The following is a 19,536-nucleotide window of genomic DNA, read 5'->3' on the forward strand; positions in this document are numbered from 1 at the left end:
ATGTTGACAGCTATAGCAACAGGAGCATGATGGAATTATGGCTTCTAACTGCTTCCATGTCCTCAGAGAAACAGGAAGCAGCTTGTTAAACGGGAAGGAGGTGGGTTGTTGATCTGAAGAGAAAAAAAAGTATATGTGAAATCATCATCTAGGTAAAGTGAGAGAGCAAATGGATTGCGGAAATGCAAATTTAGCTGGGCAGTACTAAATGCCCACTTAAGATTAGCAGTCACAAAGTTAATGTGAGACCAATCAGCATGATGTATTTTTCTCCACATTCAGCTGCCCAGGTATAAGCAAAAAATAGATGGAGAGTTGAATTTAACAAGTGTTGGTATATAGTTAGACGACTACTATGAAGGGAGAGAGGAGCAAGTTTGGAGAGAGGATATATTCACAAGGGTAACTTTAATAGTGGACCATGGACCCTAAACAGAGAAGGAGGGAAGTAAAGACATGAAGGAATTTTGGTGGTGGATTTTTAATTATGCCTCTCCCTCACTGTAATCTTCTTGAACAGAAGAATCATGCTATTCCTTCTTATATCCTAGCACCTGGCCCAATGCCTGGCATATATCAGATTCCTAAAGATTTGTTAACTATCCAGATTTTCTATAATAAATACTATTTGCTGATTTTTTAAATGGTTACTGAATTGAAAAACCACTACCTTCTCATCACCTACTCTCTGCAGTCTGACTTCACTCTCATTCCTCTCATTTGAGGGTCACCAAATTCAGACTCTGCTCACTTCCTCTATCCCAGGCTCAGATTCTTTGCAGTGACTGAAATTTCCCTACTCCCTTCCTTCCCTCCATCCCCACTTCCTTCTTAATATTTCATACTCCCATGACCTCTAGGACATTACTCTTTTCTCTCAACCTCTTAGACTGCTAAACACAGTTGTTCCCTTAAAAAATTTGCCTTCAGCCTCTACCCATTTTTTCCAAAATAAACTCTTTCTTTAAAATTCCAATTATTCTATATAGATGGTACCTGAATCTTTTTCTGGCCCTATACTCTCTCCTAAGCATTAAACCTAAATTTCTAGCCATATTCTAGATATTTTTTAACCTGGAAGTTCTGAAGCAGCTAAAAATCAACTGCTCCTGGCTCTCCTATTTCTATAAATGGCACATTCATTCTAAGCCCCGCAGGGGTCAAACCAGTCACTTTTAACTCCTCCTCAACCTCATACCTTTTCTATTATCAAATTCTTTTAGCTCTTAGCTCCACATTGCCTCTTACTTTGATTCCTCAACTCCATTCCTAGAGCCACCATCCTACGTAATAGTTCATTTAATCTTTCAATCATGTCATTTTCCTGCTTAAAACCTTTTATTAATTTTTTTTGCACTCAGAAATAAAGTTCAAATTCCCTACCATGGCTCATCAGGCTCTCTGCATTGGGCTCTTCCCCACTTTCAACTTCATCTCCTACCACTCTGGTTCACACTGGAAGCCAGGCACAGCAGTCTCTGCATTCATTGGATCCACCAAATCTTTTCAAAATCAGTGTCTTTGCATTTTCTGTTCCCTCTCCCTGGAACACTTTTCTGGCTGGCTCTTTCTAATCCTTCAGTTTTCCAAAGTCATATCCTCAGAGAGGCCCTCATGAAAACTATGTGAAATTCCCTTTCCTCATATTCTGTTATCAGATAACCTTATGTATTCCCTATATAGCACTTCATACACTGTGAAATTATCTTTTCTTTTTTTTTTATTGAACTAAGTTGATTTACAATATTGTGTTAGTTTCAGGTGTACAACAAAGTGATTCAGTCTCATTTCTTTTTTGGCTGTACCTCGCAGCTTACAGGATCTTAGTTCCCCAACCAGGGATTGAACCCAGGGCCATGCCAAGTCCTAACCACTGGACTGCCAGGGAACTCCCTCATTTCTTTTTTATGTGTTTATTTTGTCTCCCTCTCCCCCAATAATACCCCTTCCCAAATATAAACACTATAGACAAGAGACCATGTCTGACTTGTCCATCATTTCCTTTTCCTAGAACAATGTGGGCACTCAATAATATTAAATGATTAAAGAATAAATCTAATTCTGGATGATCATTCCCTCTCAATTAATAATAGCCTTTTAACTCTTTACTAGTCTCTATCCTCTTTTATTTTTTTCTATTCAAATATGGTCTGATCATATAACTTCCCTATTTAAAAAATGAAATGGGGGACTTCCCTGGTGGCACAGTGGTTAAAAACCCACCTGCCGATGCAGGGGACAGGGGTTCAAGCCCTGGTCTGGGAAGATCCCACATGCTGCGAAGCATCTAAGCCCGTGCGCCACAACTGCTGACCCTGTGCTGTAGAGCCCGCAAGCCACAACTACTGACCCCACGTGCCACACCTACTGAAGCCCACGTGCCTAGAGCCCATGCTCCGCAACAAAGAGAAGCCACTGTAATGAGAAGCCTGCTCACCGCAGCTAAGAATGGCCCTGCTGGCTGCAGCTGGAGAAAGCCCACGTGCAACAACGAAGACCCAACGCAGCCAAAAATAAATAAATTTTTTTTAAAAATGAAATGGTTCCCCCTCCTCCCTATGATAATAAACACAAACTCCAAATTTTAGAATTCAAAGCCCTCTTCAACATGACCCTTTTCCAACCTTCTATCCCCTACTGCTTTTTCCTCTTTTCAAATGTTACCCTCTAGGCAAATGGGATTGCATCTCACAGAACAGGACTCTAGTTCCTCACCTTCATATCTTTGTTCCTATTGTTACCTAATCCTGCAAATCTTCTCTCCCAACTTTCTACATATCCAAATCTGTTAGGAGGTAACTATGAAATATAAGCAAGAAGATGGTGGCTTAGATTTGGATGGTAGAGAAGTGTTAAGAGATTATGGATGTAGATTTGGAGGTAGAGTTGGCAGGGCTCGTTTAATGATGGATTGGATGTGAGGCTGAGGGAAAGGGAGGAAAAAAAAGATTTGTGGTTCTAGTAACTGTAGAGATCGTGGTTCTGCTTCTGAAAAAAGGAAAGACTAGAAGAGAAACAGTCTGGGTAGAGGAGATGCATTAGAAATCAAGAATTCTGCTTTGATTATATTAAAATTAGTATGTCCTCTAGTTATCTAAGTAGCAACTGGATATATGCATCTGGAATTCAGGAGGTCAGAGCTGGAGATAAGGTTTATGAATCATCACCATGAAGCTGTATATTAAAGCCATGGGAGAGGACAAGCTCACCTTGGGAGAATGGAGAAAAGGAGGCCCAATTCTGAGCCCTGGGATATTGAGCAAAGGAGTTAGGAAGGAAATTAGGAGAGGGTGATGTCACAACAGCCAAGACAATAAACTGTTTCTAAGAAGTGTCTATGACTAATGCTGCTAAGAGGTCAGGTAAGGTAAGAGAGAAGTGGCCATTGGTTTAGCTGTCCGTGTAGAGTAGTAGAGACAGAAGCCTGACTGGAATGGGAAAAAATTAAGCTGAATGAATCACTGTAGAACACTAATTATTCCTCAGCACAACTGAAGTCCTAAGGTATTAATGTCTTTACTAGAAACTGATATAAACCCCAAATTTCTAGCATAAAATATGGGATTATTTTTCCTAAAGATACTAGGCTGGAAAGGCAACAAAGAGATAGATAAGTCTGGATTTGAACTCATCCTCTGCCACTTATAAGCTAAGTGTCTTTAGGACAAGTTTCTTAACAAAGTTAAGCTTCAGTTACTTCATCTATAAAATGGAAATATTAATAATACCTACCTCATAAGGTTGTTTTGATAAATAAATAGATATTGAATGTAAAATGCTTAGTACAAGGAAGTTGTTATTGTCACTATTGTTATCATTATTCTTTTCTTTAGATATTCCTTTAAAAAAAAAATCACAAGACTTTATTGCCCTTAGGCTATGTTAATTGTTAAAACTGAATGTGGAAATATCTAATACAGTATTCCCAACCTATTTAAATATATATCCCATCTGGGCTTCCCTGGTGGCACAGTGGTTAAGAATCCGCCTGCCAATGCAGGAGACACAGGCTCAAGCTCTGGTCCGGGAAGATCCCACATGCCACAGAGCAAAAAAGCCCATGCATCACAACTACTAAGACTGCGCCCTAGAGGCTGCGAGCCACAACTACTAAAGCCCGTGTGCCTAGAGCCCATGCTCCATAACAAGAGAAGCCACCGCAATGAGAAGCCTGCGCACCGCAACGAAGAGTAGCCCCCACTCACCACAACTAGAGAAAGTCCGTGCACAGCAACAAAGATCCAACACAGCCAAAAATTAATTAATTAAAAATATATCTATAGGGCTTCCCTGGTGGCGCAGTAGTTGAGAGTCCGCCTGCCGATGCAGGGGACGCGGGTTCGTGTCCCGGTCCGGGAGGATCCCGCATGCCACGGGGCGGCTGGGCCCGTGAGCCATGGCCGCTGAGCCTGCGCGTCCAGAGCCTGTGCTCCACAGCGGGAGAGGCCACAACGGTGAGAGGCCCGCGTACCGCAAAAAAAAAAAAAAAATATATATATATATATAAAGTTTTTTTATAAATATATATACATCCCATCTTTGTAAATATAAAGAATGATACATCCACGTTATGAGATTCTAATACGCCCACATGGATGGCATGATATAGGCTGAGAATTGCTTTATCTTCTACATATCCTCATCAGCCTAAACTATGTTGAGTTTTACTCTCTGAAGTTTGTTATTGGAGGGGTGGATTCCCAGCACATCATTAATAACCTTAGGCTGTGCCCATGACCTCTCCTTCACTCATAAGGTCAACAGTATATTTCTTACTTATTACATTTAGGAATTTTAAGCCTTTTTGTCTTATTGCTACATAAAAATAAAAACTGTTGCCTTTTTAATATTATATTTAAATATTTAAATGTGTAGAAAAAGGACGGTTAGCCAAACTAAAAATTATGTATCTAAATTAAATAAAAATATGAAAAAATTTGTATGTAAAGATTTAAATAAAATACGGGAATCTTTGTATACCCAGAAATAAATAATCCTAGTAGAACCCTAGCCAAAATGCTGAAAAATACTCACCGCAGAGTCAAAGTGTAATCTCCCTGCATTTTTGTTGAGGCATCTCTGACCAAGAAGGTACCGTCTGGCATGTCCCGTAATTTGTCATTTACCTCCTCCCTGAAGAACAGAATTATAGGAAAAATGAAAAAAATGTAAGTGTTGGTTGTTCTTTTCACATATTATCACTAAGACTAGTTGGGAGGTAGGTACGTCTAAGGTTATTGAATCATGGGGGCTGCCAGAGGTCACTTAGTTCCTCCCCGTAGATATTTCTTTCTGTTTTGATTTTTGGTGTTATGCAATCTAAGGAAGGGTATTTGATTTTTAAACTCTTCCAGGTTTCAACTGTCTGTAGGGAATAGTGTTTCCATTAAGCCTTTAGGGCTTCCTTAGGCAGGTATGAACTTGTAGAGTTTCAGAAAAAAACAACAGCTGTTTAGAAAGAAGATTAAGTTTAAGCAACAGCGGCAGCTGGGTCAGATCAGAGTGGAGATAATTTACTTAGTTCACAGCCTTTAATATAATATTCTCCAATTTGAATTTATACTGATAACAAATTCCTTCTGCAGAGCTGGTTTAGGCCTTTAAGGAACAACACTAGAAGACTCAAAGAAAATGGCAGAGCATAAAAGAAACTTGAATTATAGAACCACATGGTCTTAAAATATAAATTAAGTAGTATTTAAATATAACAGATCCTTTTATTGTACACTGCTAAAATTTTAATTTTCTGATCAATTTGAATATGAAATATATTAAGTCTTCCTTAAAAAATTAAATAAGGAGGGGCTTCCCTGGTGGCGCAGTGGTTGAGAGTCTGCCTGCCGATGCAGGGGACATGGGTTCGTGCCCCAGTCCGGGAAGATCCCACATGTCGCGGAGCGGCTGAGCCCGTGAGCCGTGGCCGCTGAGCCTGCGCGTCCGGAGCCTGTGCTCCGCAACGGGAGAGGCCACAACAGTGAGAGGCCCGCGTACAACAACAACAAAAAAAATTAAATAAGGAATTACCATACGACCCAGAAATTCCACTTCTGGGTATACACCCAAAGAACTGAAAGCAGAAACTTGAACAAACATTGATACACCAATGTTCACAGCAACATTATTCACAATAGCCCAAAGCTGTAAACAATCCGAATATTCACCAAAGCCAAATGTCCAGATGAATGAATAAACAAAAATGTGGTATGTACATATAATGGAATAGTATTCAGCCTTAAAAAGGAAATTCTGACACACGCTGCAACATGGATGAACCTTGAAGACATTATGCTAAGTGAAATAAGCCAAACACAAAAGGACAAATGTTATATGGTTCCACTTATATAAGGTACCTAGAATAGTCAAATTCATAGAAAGAGAAGGCAGGATGGTGTTTGCCAGGGGCTGGGGAGAACAGGAGGAAAGGGGAGTTAGTGTTTAATTGGCATAGAGCTTCACTTTGGGAAGATGAGAGTTCCAGAGATGGATGGTGGTGATGGTTGAACAATAATGTGAATGTACTTTATGCCACTGAACTGTATATTTAAAGATGGTTAAAATGATAAGGAAAAAAAGAGAAATGAGTGCTACTTTGTAATGGGAGAGAACAGACAAGAGAAAGAGAAGGACAAGCATATTGAGCAATATAGAAGCAACCTGGAATCTGACTTGGCAGAAATGGATAGGACTTTTTAAAAACAAGAAAATACAATGTTCAAATTTTAAAATATATATACATATATATTTTTTCCTTCTGTAAGTTCAAAGCTTCCCAAAACCACATTTTACCCAAAAAGCAAATCTATACTAGAGTCCTGTTTCTCAAAAGGAGGTGTGTGAAGGGTGCATAAAAATCACCTGGGGAGGTTATAAATGCAGATTCCTGGACCCTACCCCATGATTCTTATGCATGCAAAGACTGTGGAACCATTGCCTTAGAAACAGAAAAGTAAGGAAAATTAAGTATAGATAAATATCTTTTATCCTAAAACACATGCACCTATCCTAAATGTATGTTTCATTTATTCAGAAGTCTATCCTCAATACAGTATTAAAAGTAATAATCACAGCCATAATTGAAAGATTTTCTTGTCACTTTTTTTTGTGGGAAGAAAAGCGTTTAGAAAATTTGAAAGGTTCTCCTAAACAATTTTTTAAATGGTAATCTTTAAATGACAACTTGTGGGGCATTAAAAATGTTTTATTTTAACTCATAATCTCAAAATTATTTTTTTTAACTTCATTCAATTATAGTACCCTTCTAGTTACCTTGAAATATCCCCCCAGTACCATTCTGCATCCTGAAGAGAAACAGAACCGTCCTTCATTCCATTTGTAATGGCTGAAGTCATTGGCTTAGGTGGCTTTGGTGGAAGAGCTAGAAGAGAAATGAATATTATTATTTTGTAGATGTAAATTATTATTTGTTTTCTAATTTCCTCAGTCAAACACAGCTCATTAACCAATGTACATTAAGATTCAAATAATTATAAATCAAATTAAGAGTTATTTTATATTAAATGTTAAACATTAGCCAAAGAAAGAGTCCTTTTAGAACTCTACCAATAATTGCCTGAAAAACTGAAATATTCGAGCTATTTGCGTTTACTTCCTTCTTATAAAGTACTAGCTTTTCGTTGGATTCCCTTCTCCTAGACCAGGGGTGGGGAAAAGAGAATGTCTGTGCCACCATTCTTTCAAGGTGGCATTGTGAATGAGCGGCACTCCTTTCCTCCATGCCAGGAATTGGTCTCAAAATCCACGTCGTTTTTTCTTTATGCAGTTTTTTTTTTTTGCCCCACCGCGCGGCCTGCGGGGATCTTAGTTCCCCAACCAGTGATTGAAACCGTGCGCCTGCAGTGGAAGCGTGGAGTCTTAACCACTAGACTGCCAAGGAAGTCCCCTCAAAATCTGTGGCATTCATGCTTCCAGGCATCCATGCTTCCAGGCATCCATTACCAGTCCATCAGAGTGAGATAAAGTCTGTTTGTCATCCCTGCCTTAGGCAGAGGAGTGAATGAATTGCATGAATAGACACCACACAAAATGGCTTCGAAAGCAGTGAGCTGATTCAGCTCAGTTCCCTGGTTCCCAGAAATACGTACTAAATGTCTATCATGTGCAAGAAAGTACTAAGAAGTGGGGATACAGACTTGCGTAAGCCACCGTCCCTGGCCTTGAAGAGTTTACAGCTTTGTGAAAATGTTTGCCATGATGGTTGTAATTAGACTGTCCATCTGGAGCATGCCCACTTTTGTCAGGCGCACTGAGGCTCCCTGGCCTTCCTGCCTCTCCAGTCCTGGCCCAATCTGCCCCCTACTTTATGATTTACTGACAGTTATCATGAACCAGCTCTTCTCTAAATTTGAACGTCACATCCTATGGTTTTGGTTTTTTGTTTTTCACAGTATGCTCTTTCTCACTACTTTCCATAGTCTTCTCTGTACTTCATTTTTCAGAAAAGGATGATATGAGATCTGCTTTATTTAAAAATACTGACTAGGCACCACAGCCTCTGTAGCTGAGGGCTCAGTAGCTTGATCCCATGAAAAAGAGGAGCAAGGCCAGGCAAGTGGTTATTGGGAGAGAAGTAAGCTGTTCACATGTGCGTTTATACCTATGCCTTTAACATATTTCCATAAAAAGCATTAATAAAGAAATGGACATTGAGACACTAGTCCTGACTAAAAATCAGTTGATTCTGCCTCTGTGATAACTATCAAAGGGTATGTTTCATTCACATAAGAGTACTTATTTTTCATTTTCTGGTGTTAACTTAAGAACACAATATAAAATACACACCAACTGACACAGACTGACTTCTGCACTTGACATAACCATTTACATCCATTCCTTACAGGAGACAGATTAAGTGTAAAAGATGGTCAATTTTGAGTTGCAAAGGTTGCAGAAATGACTTTGGTAGGGTTGGGAAGTGCTTTGTCAAATGGATGTCATAGTTTATTACTAGTAAAGAGAAGGGAAATGTAGTTTGCATTACTGTGTCATTTTTTCTAAAAAAAACTTAATAGGGGCTCTATATTTAGTGGTCATATTAGGAAAAATGATAATCTGTAGAATGAATAGTTATGTTTTGTTATAACATACTTTCTTTGTTAAAAAGGTTGTATTGGCCATAAAAAGGAACGAAATTGGGTCATTTGTAGAGACATGGAGGGATCTAAAGACTGCCATACAGAGTGAAGTGAGTCAGAAAGAGAAAAACAAATATCGTATATTAACGCATATACGTGGAACCTAGAAAAATGGTACAGATGAACCGGTTTGCAGGGCAGAAATAGAGACACAGATGTAGAGAACAAACGTATGGACACCAAGAGGGGAAAGTGGTGGGGTGTTGGTGGTGTGATGAATTGGGAGATCAGGATTGACATATACACACTAATATGTATAAAATGGATAACTAATAAGAACCTGCTATATAAAAAAATTAATTAAATTAAATTCAAAAGAAATAAAGGCTAAAAAAATGTGTATTTGTACACACACACATAATAAATTAAGTAATTTTAAAAATAATAAAAAGGTTGTATTGGGACTTCCCTGGTGGCGCAGTGGTTAAGAATCCGCCTGCCAATGCAGGGGACACGGGTTTGAGCCCTGGTCCGGGAAGATCCCACATGCCGTGGAGCAACTAAGCCCATGCACCACAACTACTGAAGCCCGCACACCTAGAGCCTGTGCCCCGCAACAAGAGAAGCCACCACAATGAGAAACCCGCGCACCACAATGAAGACTAGCCCCTGCTCGCTGCAACTAGAGAAAGCCCACGCGCAGGAACGAAGGCCCAATGTAGCCAAAAATAAATAAAAATTTTTTTAAAAAGCTTGTATTGAGTCTTCAATTTCAAGCGTGGCTTAAAATGTAAATATATCACATGATGCATTTAAATACAATGATGCCTCTGAAGCAGTCAAACAGCATTCGTTTCGTGTTTAGAACTACCGAAGAAAATCTCTTCAAATAAAATAGTTCTAAATTTAAAAAAAAATAAACTTTTAATTCTAAACAGATGTCCAAAAATCTTCTCTCTCAAAAGACAACATGAAGCCCCTTCACAAACAATTCAGTCCAAAAGACATTAAGGGAGAGCTGATCATGATGGCCAAGAGCTGGTGTCAGAGCCCAAAGCAGGTGAGGGAGGACTATGTCCATGTTTGAGGGCAGCTACACAACAAGGATCTCAGAGCTCCAGCAGGGTGAAGAGGGAATCCTCAAGAGGGCAACTTGGCGTGGGGTGTTGAAGGTGAGTGAAGAAGAAGGGCAGTGGCCTGGGAGCCGGGTGGCACAGAGTGCTGGAGACCAAGCTAACAAGGACACAGTCCTAGGAGGTGGGCATCCCAACACAGTGAGGCAAAGCCAGATTAGGATGCAAAGAATTTCTAATTGGGCAGGGGATGGGAGGGGGTAGACAGAATGTAGCAATAACTATGAAAGACTGGGTAATACAGAGAAATGGATCAAATAAGTAGAACTATTATAGATAATAGGAGCTGGGGTTCTCACAGTCTAAAAAGGAAGTTACAGATATGGAAAGGTAGAAAAATAGAATGAACCCCCTGGTTTGGACTGCAATTGCAGCTATTGATATGAACTCATGGAATTCAACAGATAGATAGATAGATAGATATAAATGTCTGTACTTATAGAAAATACAACTATTCCCTAGCTCTGTCCCCTGAGAGGTCCTGGGATCAGCAAAATCCTAATATGCACACCTAGCACCCAGATCTTGGTTTCTAATGCCATTCTCTACTAAAAGGAACCAGGGCTCTTTGGAGAAATGGCTGAGGTTGGGCAGAGCAAGTACCAAATGTACCTGGAACATTATGTTGTGCTAAAAAGTAACCAAGTACTCAAAGAATGAGGGGCCATGACAAAAGAACAAAGAAGCCAGCTTGAAGGGGCTCCCACTACCAAATCTGGGATAACTGGAGCATCAATACAAATAACAATAGTAAGGGAATATAAGCCATTAAACAAAATAGGAATCTATGTGTCCACACAGATATAAATAAATAAATGAAAAAATTGAAAGATTAATGAGGAAGACATAATTTCAAAGGCCTTCCCACAAATGCTTATTAATCACAAAAGTATTGAAAAAGACTAATAGTGGAGAAACCTGACAAATATACCTTAATCAAGGTTACTACCAACAGTAATGGTGAGATCATGGGCCCCCAACAGGATGCATCACGGACACAACATCACTTCTGCCAAATACCTGCCATATATGCATAAGCTGAATCTAATCATGAGGAAATCATACAAACCACAGACAAATCATCAGACAAACCACAACTGAAAGACATTCTACAAAATAACTGGCTTGGTGCTTCCCTGGTGGTGCGGTGGTTAAGAATCCGCCTGCCAATGCAGGGGACAGGGTTCGAGCCCTGGTCCAGGAAGATCCCACATGCCACGGAGCAACTAAGCCTGTGCACCACACACCTAGAGCCTGTGCTCCACAACAAGAGAAGCCACCGCAATGAGAAGCCCACGCACCTCAACGAAGAGTAGTCCCCGCTAGCCGCAACTAGAGAAAGCCCACACGCAGCAACGAAGACCCAACACAGCCAAAAATAAATAAAATAAATAAATTTATTTTAAAAAAAAGATTCCCTCTAAAAAAAGAAAAACAAAACTGGCTTGGAATCTTCAAAAATGTTAAGGTCATGAAAGTCAAGAAAGACTGAGGGACTGTTCCAGATTGAAGAAGACTAGAGAATCATGACAATTAAATACAATGTGTGAGTCTGGACTGGCTCCTTTTGTTATAAAAGACATTACTGGGACAATGGCAACACCTGAATGGGATCTGAGGATGAGATGGTAGTAATGCATCAATGTTAATTTTCTGATTTTGATAGTTGTATTGTGGTTACGTTGGAGAATGTTCTTATTGGTGGGAAATACACACAAACATGGTCATCATGGACTATCATGTCAGCAACCTACTCTGAATGGTTCAAGAAATCAAGTTCTTTGTATTGTACTTGCAACATTAAGTTTTAGATTGTTTCAAAAAAACTTCTTTTTTAATTAACAAAAAAGTTATAGATAATACTGTGGGGAAAGGGGAACAATGTGAATGTAAGAATGCAGTTGGTCCCCTATCTCACACCATATATGCAAAAATTAACTCAAAATGGATCAAAGACCTAAATGTTAAGAGCCAAATGATATATCTGGCAAAAAATTGTATCTAGAACACATAAAGAACCTTGCTACTTAACAGAAAAAAAAGTGACTAAAATTAAAAATGGGCAAAGGATCTGAATAGATATCTCTCCAAAGAAGATATACAAATGTCCCACAAGCACATGAAAAGATATTCAATATCATTAGGCATCACAGAAATGAAAATCAAACTGCAATGAGATACCAATTCATACCCACTAGGATGACTATAATCAAAGAGACAGATAATAACAAGTGTTGGTGAGGATGTAGAGAAATTGGAACTTTCATACACTGCTGATGAAAATGTAAAATGATGCAACTGGTTGGAAAACAGTCTAGTAGTTCCTCAAAAGGTTAAACATACAGTTACCATATAACCCAGCAATTCAATCCTAGCTGTATATTTCAAGAGAAATGAAACATACAACCATACAAAAACTTGTATATAAATGTTCATAGCTGTATTATTTATAATAGCCAAAAAGTGGAAACAACCCAAATGAATAAATAAAATGTAGTGTGTGTGTGAATACATATACATATAATTAAATATATTTAATATTTAATTATAAATTAAAAGGCAGTTAAAAGGAATAAAACATGCTGTAACATGGATAAACCATGAAAACATTAGACCAAGTGAAAAAACAGTCATGAAAGACCACATATTATATGATTCCATTGTCCAGAACATGAAAATCTATAGAAGACAAAGTAGAATAATGGTTGAGTTGAAGGGGAAAAGGGAATGACAGTTAATGTATGCAGTTATGTATGCAGGTTTCTTTGGGGGGTAATGAAAATGTTCCAAAATTGCTTGTGGTGATGGCTGCACAACTCTGTGAATATATTAAACACTACTGAATCATATACTTTTTAAGTGGATGAATTGTATGGTATGTGAATTATATCTCAATAAAGCTGTTTTTTTAAAAAAAAAAATCAGGCTTCTGAAATCACTAGATGAGGGAGAGCTTGCTATAATCCATACTTTTTTTTCTAATTGGCTACTTATTTATACTTATCTTCTTTGAAAAGGATGTGGCTTATAAAAGTAGCAACAGTTGGAACTATAATTTTTTAGAATTTAAAATTCTTCTACGTATAAGGGTTAACAGTTTAAACGTGTGCTATACAAAAGCACTTTGCTATCACTATGAAAGGTACAAAGACAAGGCACTCAAAAGAACAAATCTAGAGGGAATGACACTTAGAAACACCTAACCATAATTCTCAGCAGAATGAGGTAAATAACTATAATAAAAGTAAAGTAAGGTGCAATGAAAACCCAGCAAAAGGAACAACTGATCCCCTCCTGGGAAAACTTCAAATTCAAACACTGGGCTTCTCAAACCTAGTCCTTACTGAACTGAATGCCATGACCAGGAGGTCCCAACAAGAACCAATTCGCCTCCTTGAATCAGCAGGTAGGTTACAACCTAATCACCAAAAGGAGCCACAGAGACTTGCTGCTGTCTATATTCCTTCTCTGGGGGAGCTCTATACTGAACTGAGTTGACCAGCAGCTTGGGGAATCTGCTATTTATGGATAATGACAGTTTACTGATAGCTCCACCACCACCAAACAGATAATGACCACGTCACATGTATTACAGAGGGCTCCCATAGCCTCCTTAAAACCTGCTTTTCTCATCTGCAGAAATATAAGAAGAATGAAATGATTATAAAGCTGTTCCTACATAAAGTTGCTAAAAGAACACAATTAAGAATGAATGAAATACTGGCCTATTTCTACATTCTCATCTAATTAAACAAGTATTTATTGAATACCTTCTATGTTCTAAAAGCTGGGAATACAGCAATGAACTAGACAGACACAGTCTTTATACTTATGAACTTTATAATCCAAAAGGATAAACTTCAAGATAATTCATCATTCTTAAAATCATGAGTATGTTCAAGTTTAGTTCAACTAAACTAACATGAGTCTTCAAACTAAACGTTTTGCTTTCTCTAGCAGTTGATCTCCCTTCCATGTAAATTATAGAATTTACTGGACGAAAGTAAGTAAAAATTTACCTTACATAACCTTCTTATTACATGGAGATAAGCATATTTTTATCTATATGTCACTTCCAGATTATGATATTATAAATAAAGGGAAAAATTACAAATCACATACATTTTAAGTAGGTCAAGTGGAACACATAAAGGGAGAAGCTAATTAGGGTACATTAATTACCTTTCAACCGCTTGACAAAGTGATTCTTGCACTGAGTAAGCACTGCAGTGCTGAGTGATAAATTAAATGCACCTGAGCAAATACTGGGCTGGCCAAAAAATTTGTTCAGGTTTTTCCATAAGGTCTTACAGGAAAACCCAAAAGAACTTTTGGCCAACCCAATACCTTCCTACATAAGTATTCATAAAATACCTAGCACTTTTGTTTCTATCTAGTAGACAATGAACAGTACTTCTCTTCCCATTTTGAAAAATTATATTACAAGTTTTAAAATATTAGCCATACTTAAAGATGTTTCAAATCCAGTTTTTAATATGTAGACATAAGAACAAACATATACACATATATGTTTGTGTGTATGTATATACATGCATAAAAACATCTGGAAGAATACACAAACTGCTAATAGTGTATACAACAGGAATGTTGGGAGCAACACAGGAGAGCACTTTACCTATATATGCATGCTTTATTTATGTATGTTTAAAAAAAAACCAAAAATAGTTATGAATAATTTTTCATTTTAATTTGTTGTGTTTTCTGACTTTTTAAAAAATTTTTTCAAAAATTCACTTTGATTTTTTTAATTAAAGAAAGTGTTCAGGGGCTACAATGCTGTAAAAAATTTATTTCTTTGGTCATAATCTACAAATAATGTACAAATAGAAGATTAAAGTATTGTATCAAAGTTAAATGTACTGGGCTTCCCTGGTGGCACAGTGGTTAAGAATCTGCCTGCCAATGCAGGAGACATGGGTTCAAGCCCTGGTCTGGGAAGATCCCATGTGCTGCAGAGCAGCTAAGCCTGTGCACTACAACTACTGAGCCTGTGCTCTAGAGCCCGCGAGCCACAACTACTGAGCCCACATGCCACAACTACTGAAGCCCATGCACCTAGAGCCCATACTCCTCAACGAGAAGCCACTGCAATGAGAAACCCACACACTGCAATGAAGAATAGCCCCCGCTTGCCGCAACTAGAGAAAGCCCGTGTACAGCAACAAAGACCCAACACAGCCAAAAATAAATTAATTTTAAAAAAACTACTAGAGCTAATAAATAAGTTTGGCAAAGTTGTAGTGGTCCAAGGTCAACACATAAAAGTCAGTTATATTTCTATAAACCAGCAATGAACAATCTGAAAGAAAATTAAGAAAACAATTCCATAAATAAGTGGAAACACATCTTAGGTTCACAGATGGACAAAAGCAATCTACAGATCCAATGTAATCCCTATCAAAATTGCCATAGGCTTTTTGTAGGACTAGAAAAAGCTATGAAATTCATATGGAATTAAAAGGGACCCTGAATAACCAAAATAATCTTGAAAAAGAACAACAAGGTTAAAAGATTCACACTAACCAGTTTTAAAACTTACTATAAAGCTACAGTAATCAAAACAGGATGATACTGGCAGAAGGACAGACACACAGACTAATGGAACAGAACTGACAAATCAGAAATAAACCCTCATATGTATATGGTAAACTGATTTAGGACAAGAGTCCAAAGACCATCTTTGGGAAAGTCTTTACAACATATGGGGCTGGGGAAACCGTATATTCATATGCAAAATAATGCAGTTAAACTCCTACCTCATGCTATAAAAAAAAAAATTAATACAAACTGGATAAAGTTCTAAATGTAAGAGCCAAAACTATAAATATCTGAGAAGAAAATATATAGGGAAATCTTCACAACATTAGATTTGGTAATAATTTCTTGGATTTGACACCAAAAACACAGGCAAAAGGGAAAAAATAAACTGGAATTCATCAAAATTTAAAACTTTTAGGGACCTCCCAGGCAGTCCAATGGTTAGGAGTCCACGCTCCCACTGCAGGGGGCACAGGTTCGATCCCCGGTTAGGGAACTAGATTCTGCATACTGCAAGGTGTGGCCCAAAAATAAAGTTAAAAAAAATTTTTTTAACCTTTGTGCATCAAAGGACACCATCAAAAAAGTGAAAAAGACAACTGACAGAATGGGAGGAAGTATTTGCAAATCATATATCTACAAGGGTTTAATAACCAGAATACATAAAGAACAAATCAACCAAAAACAAACAACTGAATTTAAAAAATGGGCAAAGGGGGCTTCCCTGGTGGCGCAGTGGTTAAGAATCTGCCTGCCAATGCAGGGGACACAGGTTCGAGCCCTGGCCCGGGATAGATCCCACATGCCACGGAGCAACTAAGCCTGTGCACCACAACTACTGAGCCTGCGCTCTAGAGCCCGCAAGCCACAACTACTGAGCCCACGTGCCACAACTACTGAAGCTCGCATGCCTAGAGCCCGTGCTCCACAACAAGAGAAGCCCCTGCTCGCCACAACTAGAGAAAGCCCGCATGTAGCAATGAAGACCTAACACAGCCAAAGATAAATAAATAAACTTATTAAAAAAAAATGGGCAAAGGACTCGAATATTATTGCTCCAAAGCAGATATACGAAAGGCTAAAAGCACATGAAAAGATTATTATTAGTTATTAGAGAATTGCAAATCAAAACAACAATGAGTTATCACTTCATACCCATTAGGATGGCTATTATCAAAATAACAGAAAATAGCAAATGATGGCAAACATCTGAAGAAATTGGAACCCTGGTGCATTGGTGCTGGGAATGTAAAAATGGTACAGATGCTGTGAAAACAATTTGGTGGTTCCTTAAAAAGTTAAACATAAAATTACTAGATTATCCAGCAATTCCACTTGTAGGTATATACTAAAAGAATTAAAAGCAATGACTCAAACAGATACTTGTACACCAGTGTTCATAGCAGCATTATTCACAATAGCCAAAGGCAGAAACAAACCAGTGTCCATCAATAGAAGAACAGACAAATAAAATGTGGTATACACATATAAAGGAATATTATTCAGCCTTAAAAAAGAATGAAATTCTGATACAGGTTACAACATGAATAAATCCTGAATGCATAATGCTAATTGAAATAAGCCAGACAAAAAGGATAAATACTGTATATTTATCTCAACTTATATGAAGTACCCAGAATAGGCAAATTAATAGAGACAGAAAGTAGAATAGAGGTTACCAGGAACTGTGGGGTGGGGAGAACGGAGGAATTATTGTCTAATAGGTACTAAGTTTCTGTTAGCGATGATGAAAAATTCTGAAAATTCATATTGGTACTGGTTGCACAACATTATGAATTTACTTAAAGCCACTGAATTACACACTTAAAATGGTTAAAATTGGGCTTCCCTGGTGGCGCAGTGGTTGAGAGTCCGCCTGCCGATGCAGGGGACACAGGTTCATGCCCCGGTCCAGGAAGATCCCACGTGCCGTGGAGCGGCTAGGCCCGTGAGCCATGGCCGCTGAGCCTGTGCGTCTGGAGCCTGTGCTCCACAACGGGAGAGGCCACAACAGTGAGAGGCCTGAGTACCGCCAAAAAAAAAAAAAAAAGAATATACCACCCCAAAATATGCCACTTTGGCATGAGGATTATTTTGAGCTGAAGGCAGTTAAGAAACAGAAGACACAAGAGGAACTCTCTGCCCTCCCCTTTTCTGTCTAAAGGCAGGGCATATATTTCTATTTGCAAAGACATCTCCCTCTCCCATACCAGGAAGATGAGAATGACTCAATCACCAGAAATGACTTTTATCACAGGAGACAGCACCAACTGGAGTCTGCATAAACAAACCTTACTAAAATGACCCTTATCTTCCATTAATTTCCCCATATATTTACCTTCCCACAATTTACTACCCCTAGAATCCCAAATCCTTTTAACTTTGTCTAGTCACTTCTCCACAATTTATCACCCTTTCTTAAAATGGTATACAAGCTCTCACTGGTTTTTCAAAAAGATTTTAAAAATAGACAAATATTTAGCTAGACTTACCAAGAAAAAAAGAGAGAGGACTCAAATAAAATCAGAAATGAAAGGGAAGACATTAGCACTGATACCACAGAAATACAAAGGATCATAAGAGACTACTATGAATAATTACATGTCAAAAAACTGGACAACCCAGAAGATATGGAAACATTCCTAGAAACATACAATCTACTAAGACTGAATCATGAAGAAACAGAAAACATGAACAGACCAGTTACTAGCAAGGAGATTGAATCAGTAACAAAAATCACCCCAACAAACAGAAGTCCAGGGCCAGATGGCTCCATTAGTGAGTTCCACCAAACATTTTAAAAAGAATGAATACCAATCCTTCTCAAACTCTTACAAATAATAGAAGAGGAAGGCCAATATCTCCAATGAACATAGATGCAAAAATCATCACCAAAATATTAGCCAACTGAATTCAACAATACATTAACAGGATCATACATCATGATCAAGTGGGATTTATTCCAGGAATGCAAGGATGGTTCAACATCCATAAAGCACCATGTTGTGATATACCACATGAACAAAATGAAGGATAAAAGTTATATGATCATCTCAATAGATGCAGAAAAAGCATCTGACAAAATTGAACATCTGGGCTTCCCTGGTGGCACAGTGGTTGAGAGTCCGCCTGCCGATGCAGGGGACACGGGTTTGTGCCCCGGTCCGGGAGGATCCCACATGCTGCGGAGAGGCTGGGCCTGTGAGCCATGGTTGCTGAGCCTGCACATCTGGAGCCTGTGCTCCGCAACAGGAGAGGTCACAGCAGTGAGAGGCCTGCGTACCGCAAAAAAAAAAAAAAAAAAAAAAAGCTGAACATCTATTAATGATAAAAACTCCCAACAAGGTGGGTACAGAGTGGGGACTTCCCTGATGGTCCAGTAGCTAAGACTCTGCACTCCCAATGCAGGGGCCCCAGGTTTGATCCCTGGTCAGGGAACTAGATCCCACATGCTGCAACTAAATGTTCAATGCTGCAACTAAAAATCCTGAATGCCACAACTAAAGATCCCACATGCCACAATGAAGATCCCACATGCCACAACTAAGACCTGAGGCAGCCAAATAAATAAATGCATTTTTTTAAAAAAATGTGGGTACAAAGGGAACATACCTCAACACAATAAAGACCATATATGATAAGCCCACAGCTAACATCATATACAATAATAAAAAGCTGAAAGCTTTTTTAAGGAACAAGACTTATTTATTTATGTTTGCATTGGGTCTTGTGCTGTGCGCGGGCTTTCTCTA

General features: G+C 38.5%; 1 protein-coding gene across 1 annotated transcript in view; it reads right to left on the reverse strand.

The window, feature by feature from the left end:
* The window catches only part of LOC116742613 (phosphatidylinositol 3-kinase regulatory subunit gamma), an 83,657-nt gene that overhangs the window by 30,442 nt on the left and 33,679 nt on the right, over positions 1–19,536 (reverse strand). Inside the window, exons 2-3 of the mRNA XM_032610364.1 lie at positions 7,267–7,375; positions 5,035–5,133 (exon numbers count right to left, since the gene is read on the reverse strand). Coding sequence (XP_032466255.1) covers positions 5,035–5,133; positions 7,267–7,375 — 208 coding nt within the window. The remainder of the gene's footprint in view (positions 1–5,034; positions 5,134–7,266; positions 7,376–19,536) is intronic.

Source organism: Phocoena sinus, chromosome 1, assembly GCF_008692025.1.
Source record: "Phocoena sinus isolate mPhoSin1 chromosome 1, mPhoSin1.pri, whole genome shotgun sequence".
Classification (NCBI taxonomy): domain Eukaryota; kingdom Metazoa; phylum Chordata; class Mammalia; order Artiodactyla; family Phocoenidae; genus Phocoena; species Phocoena sinus.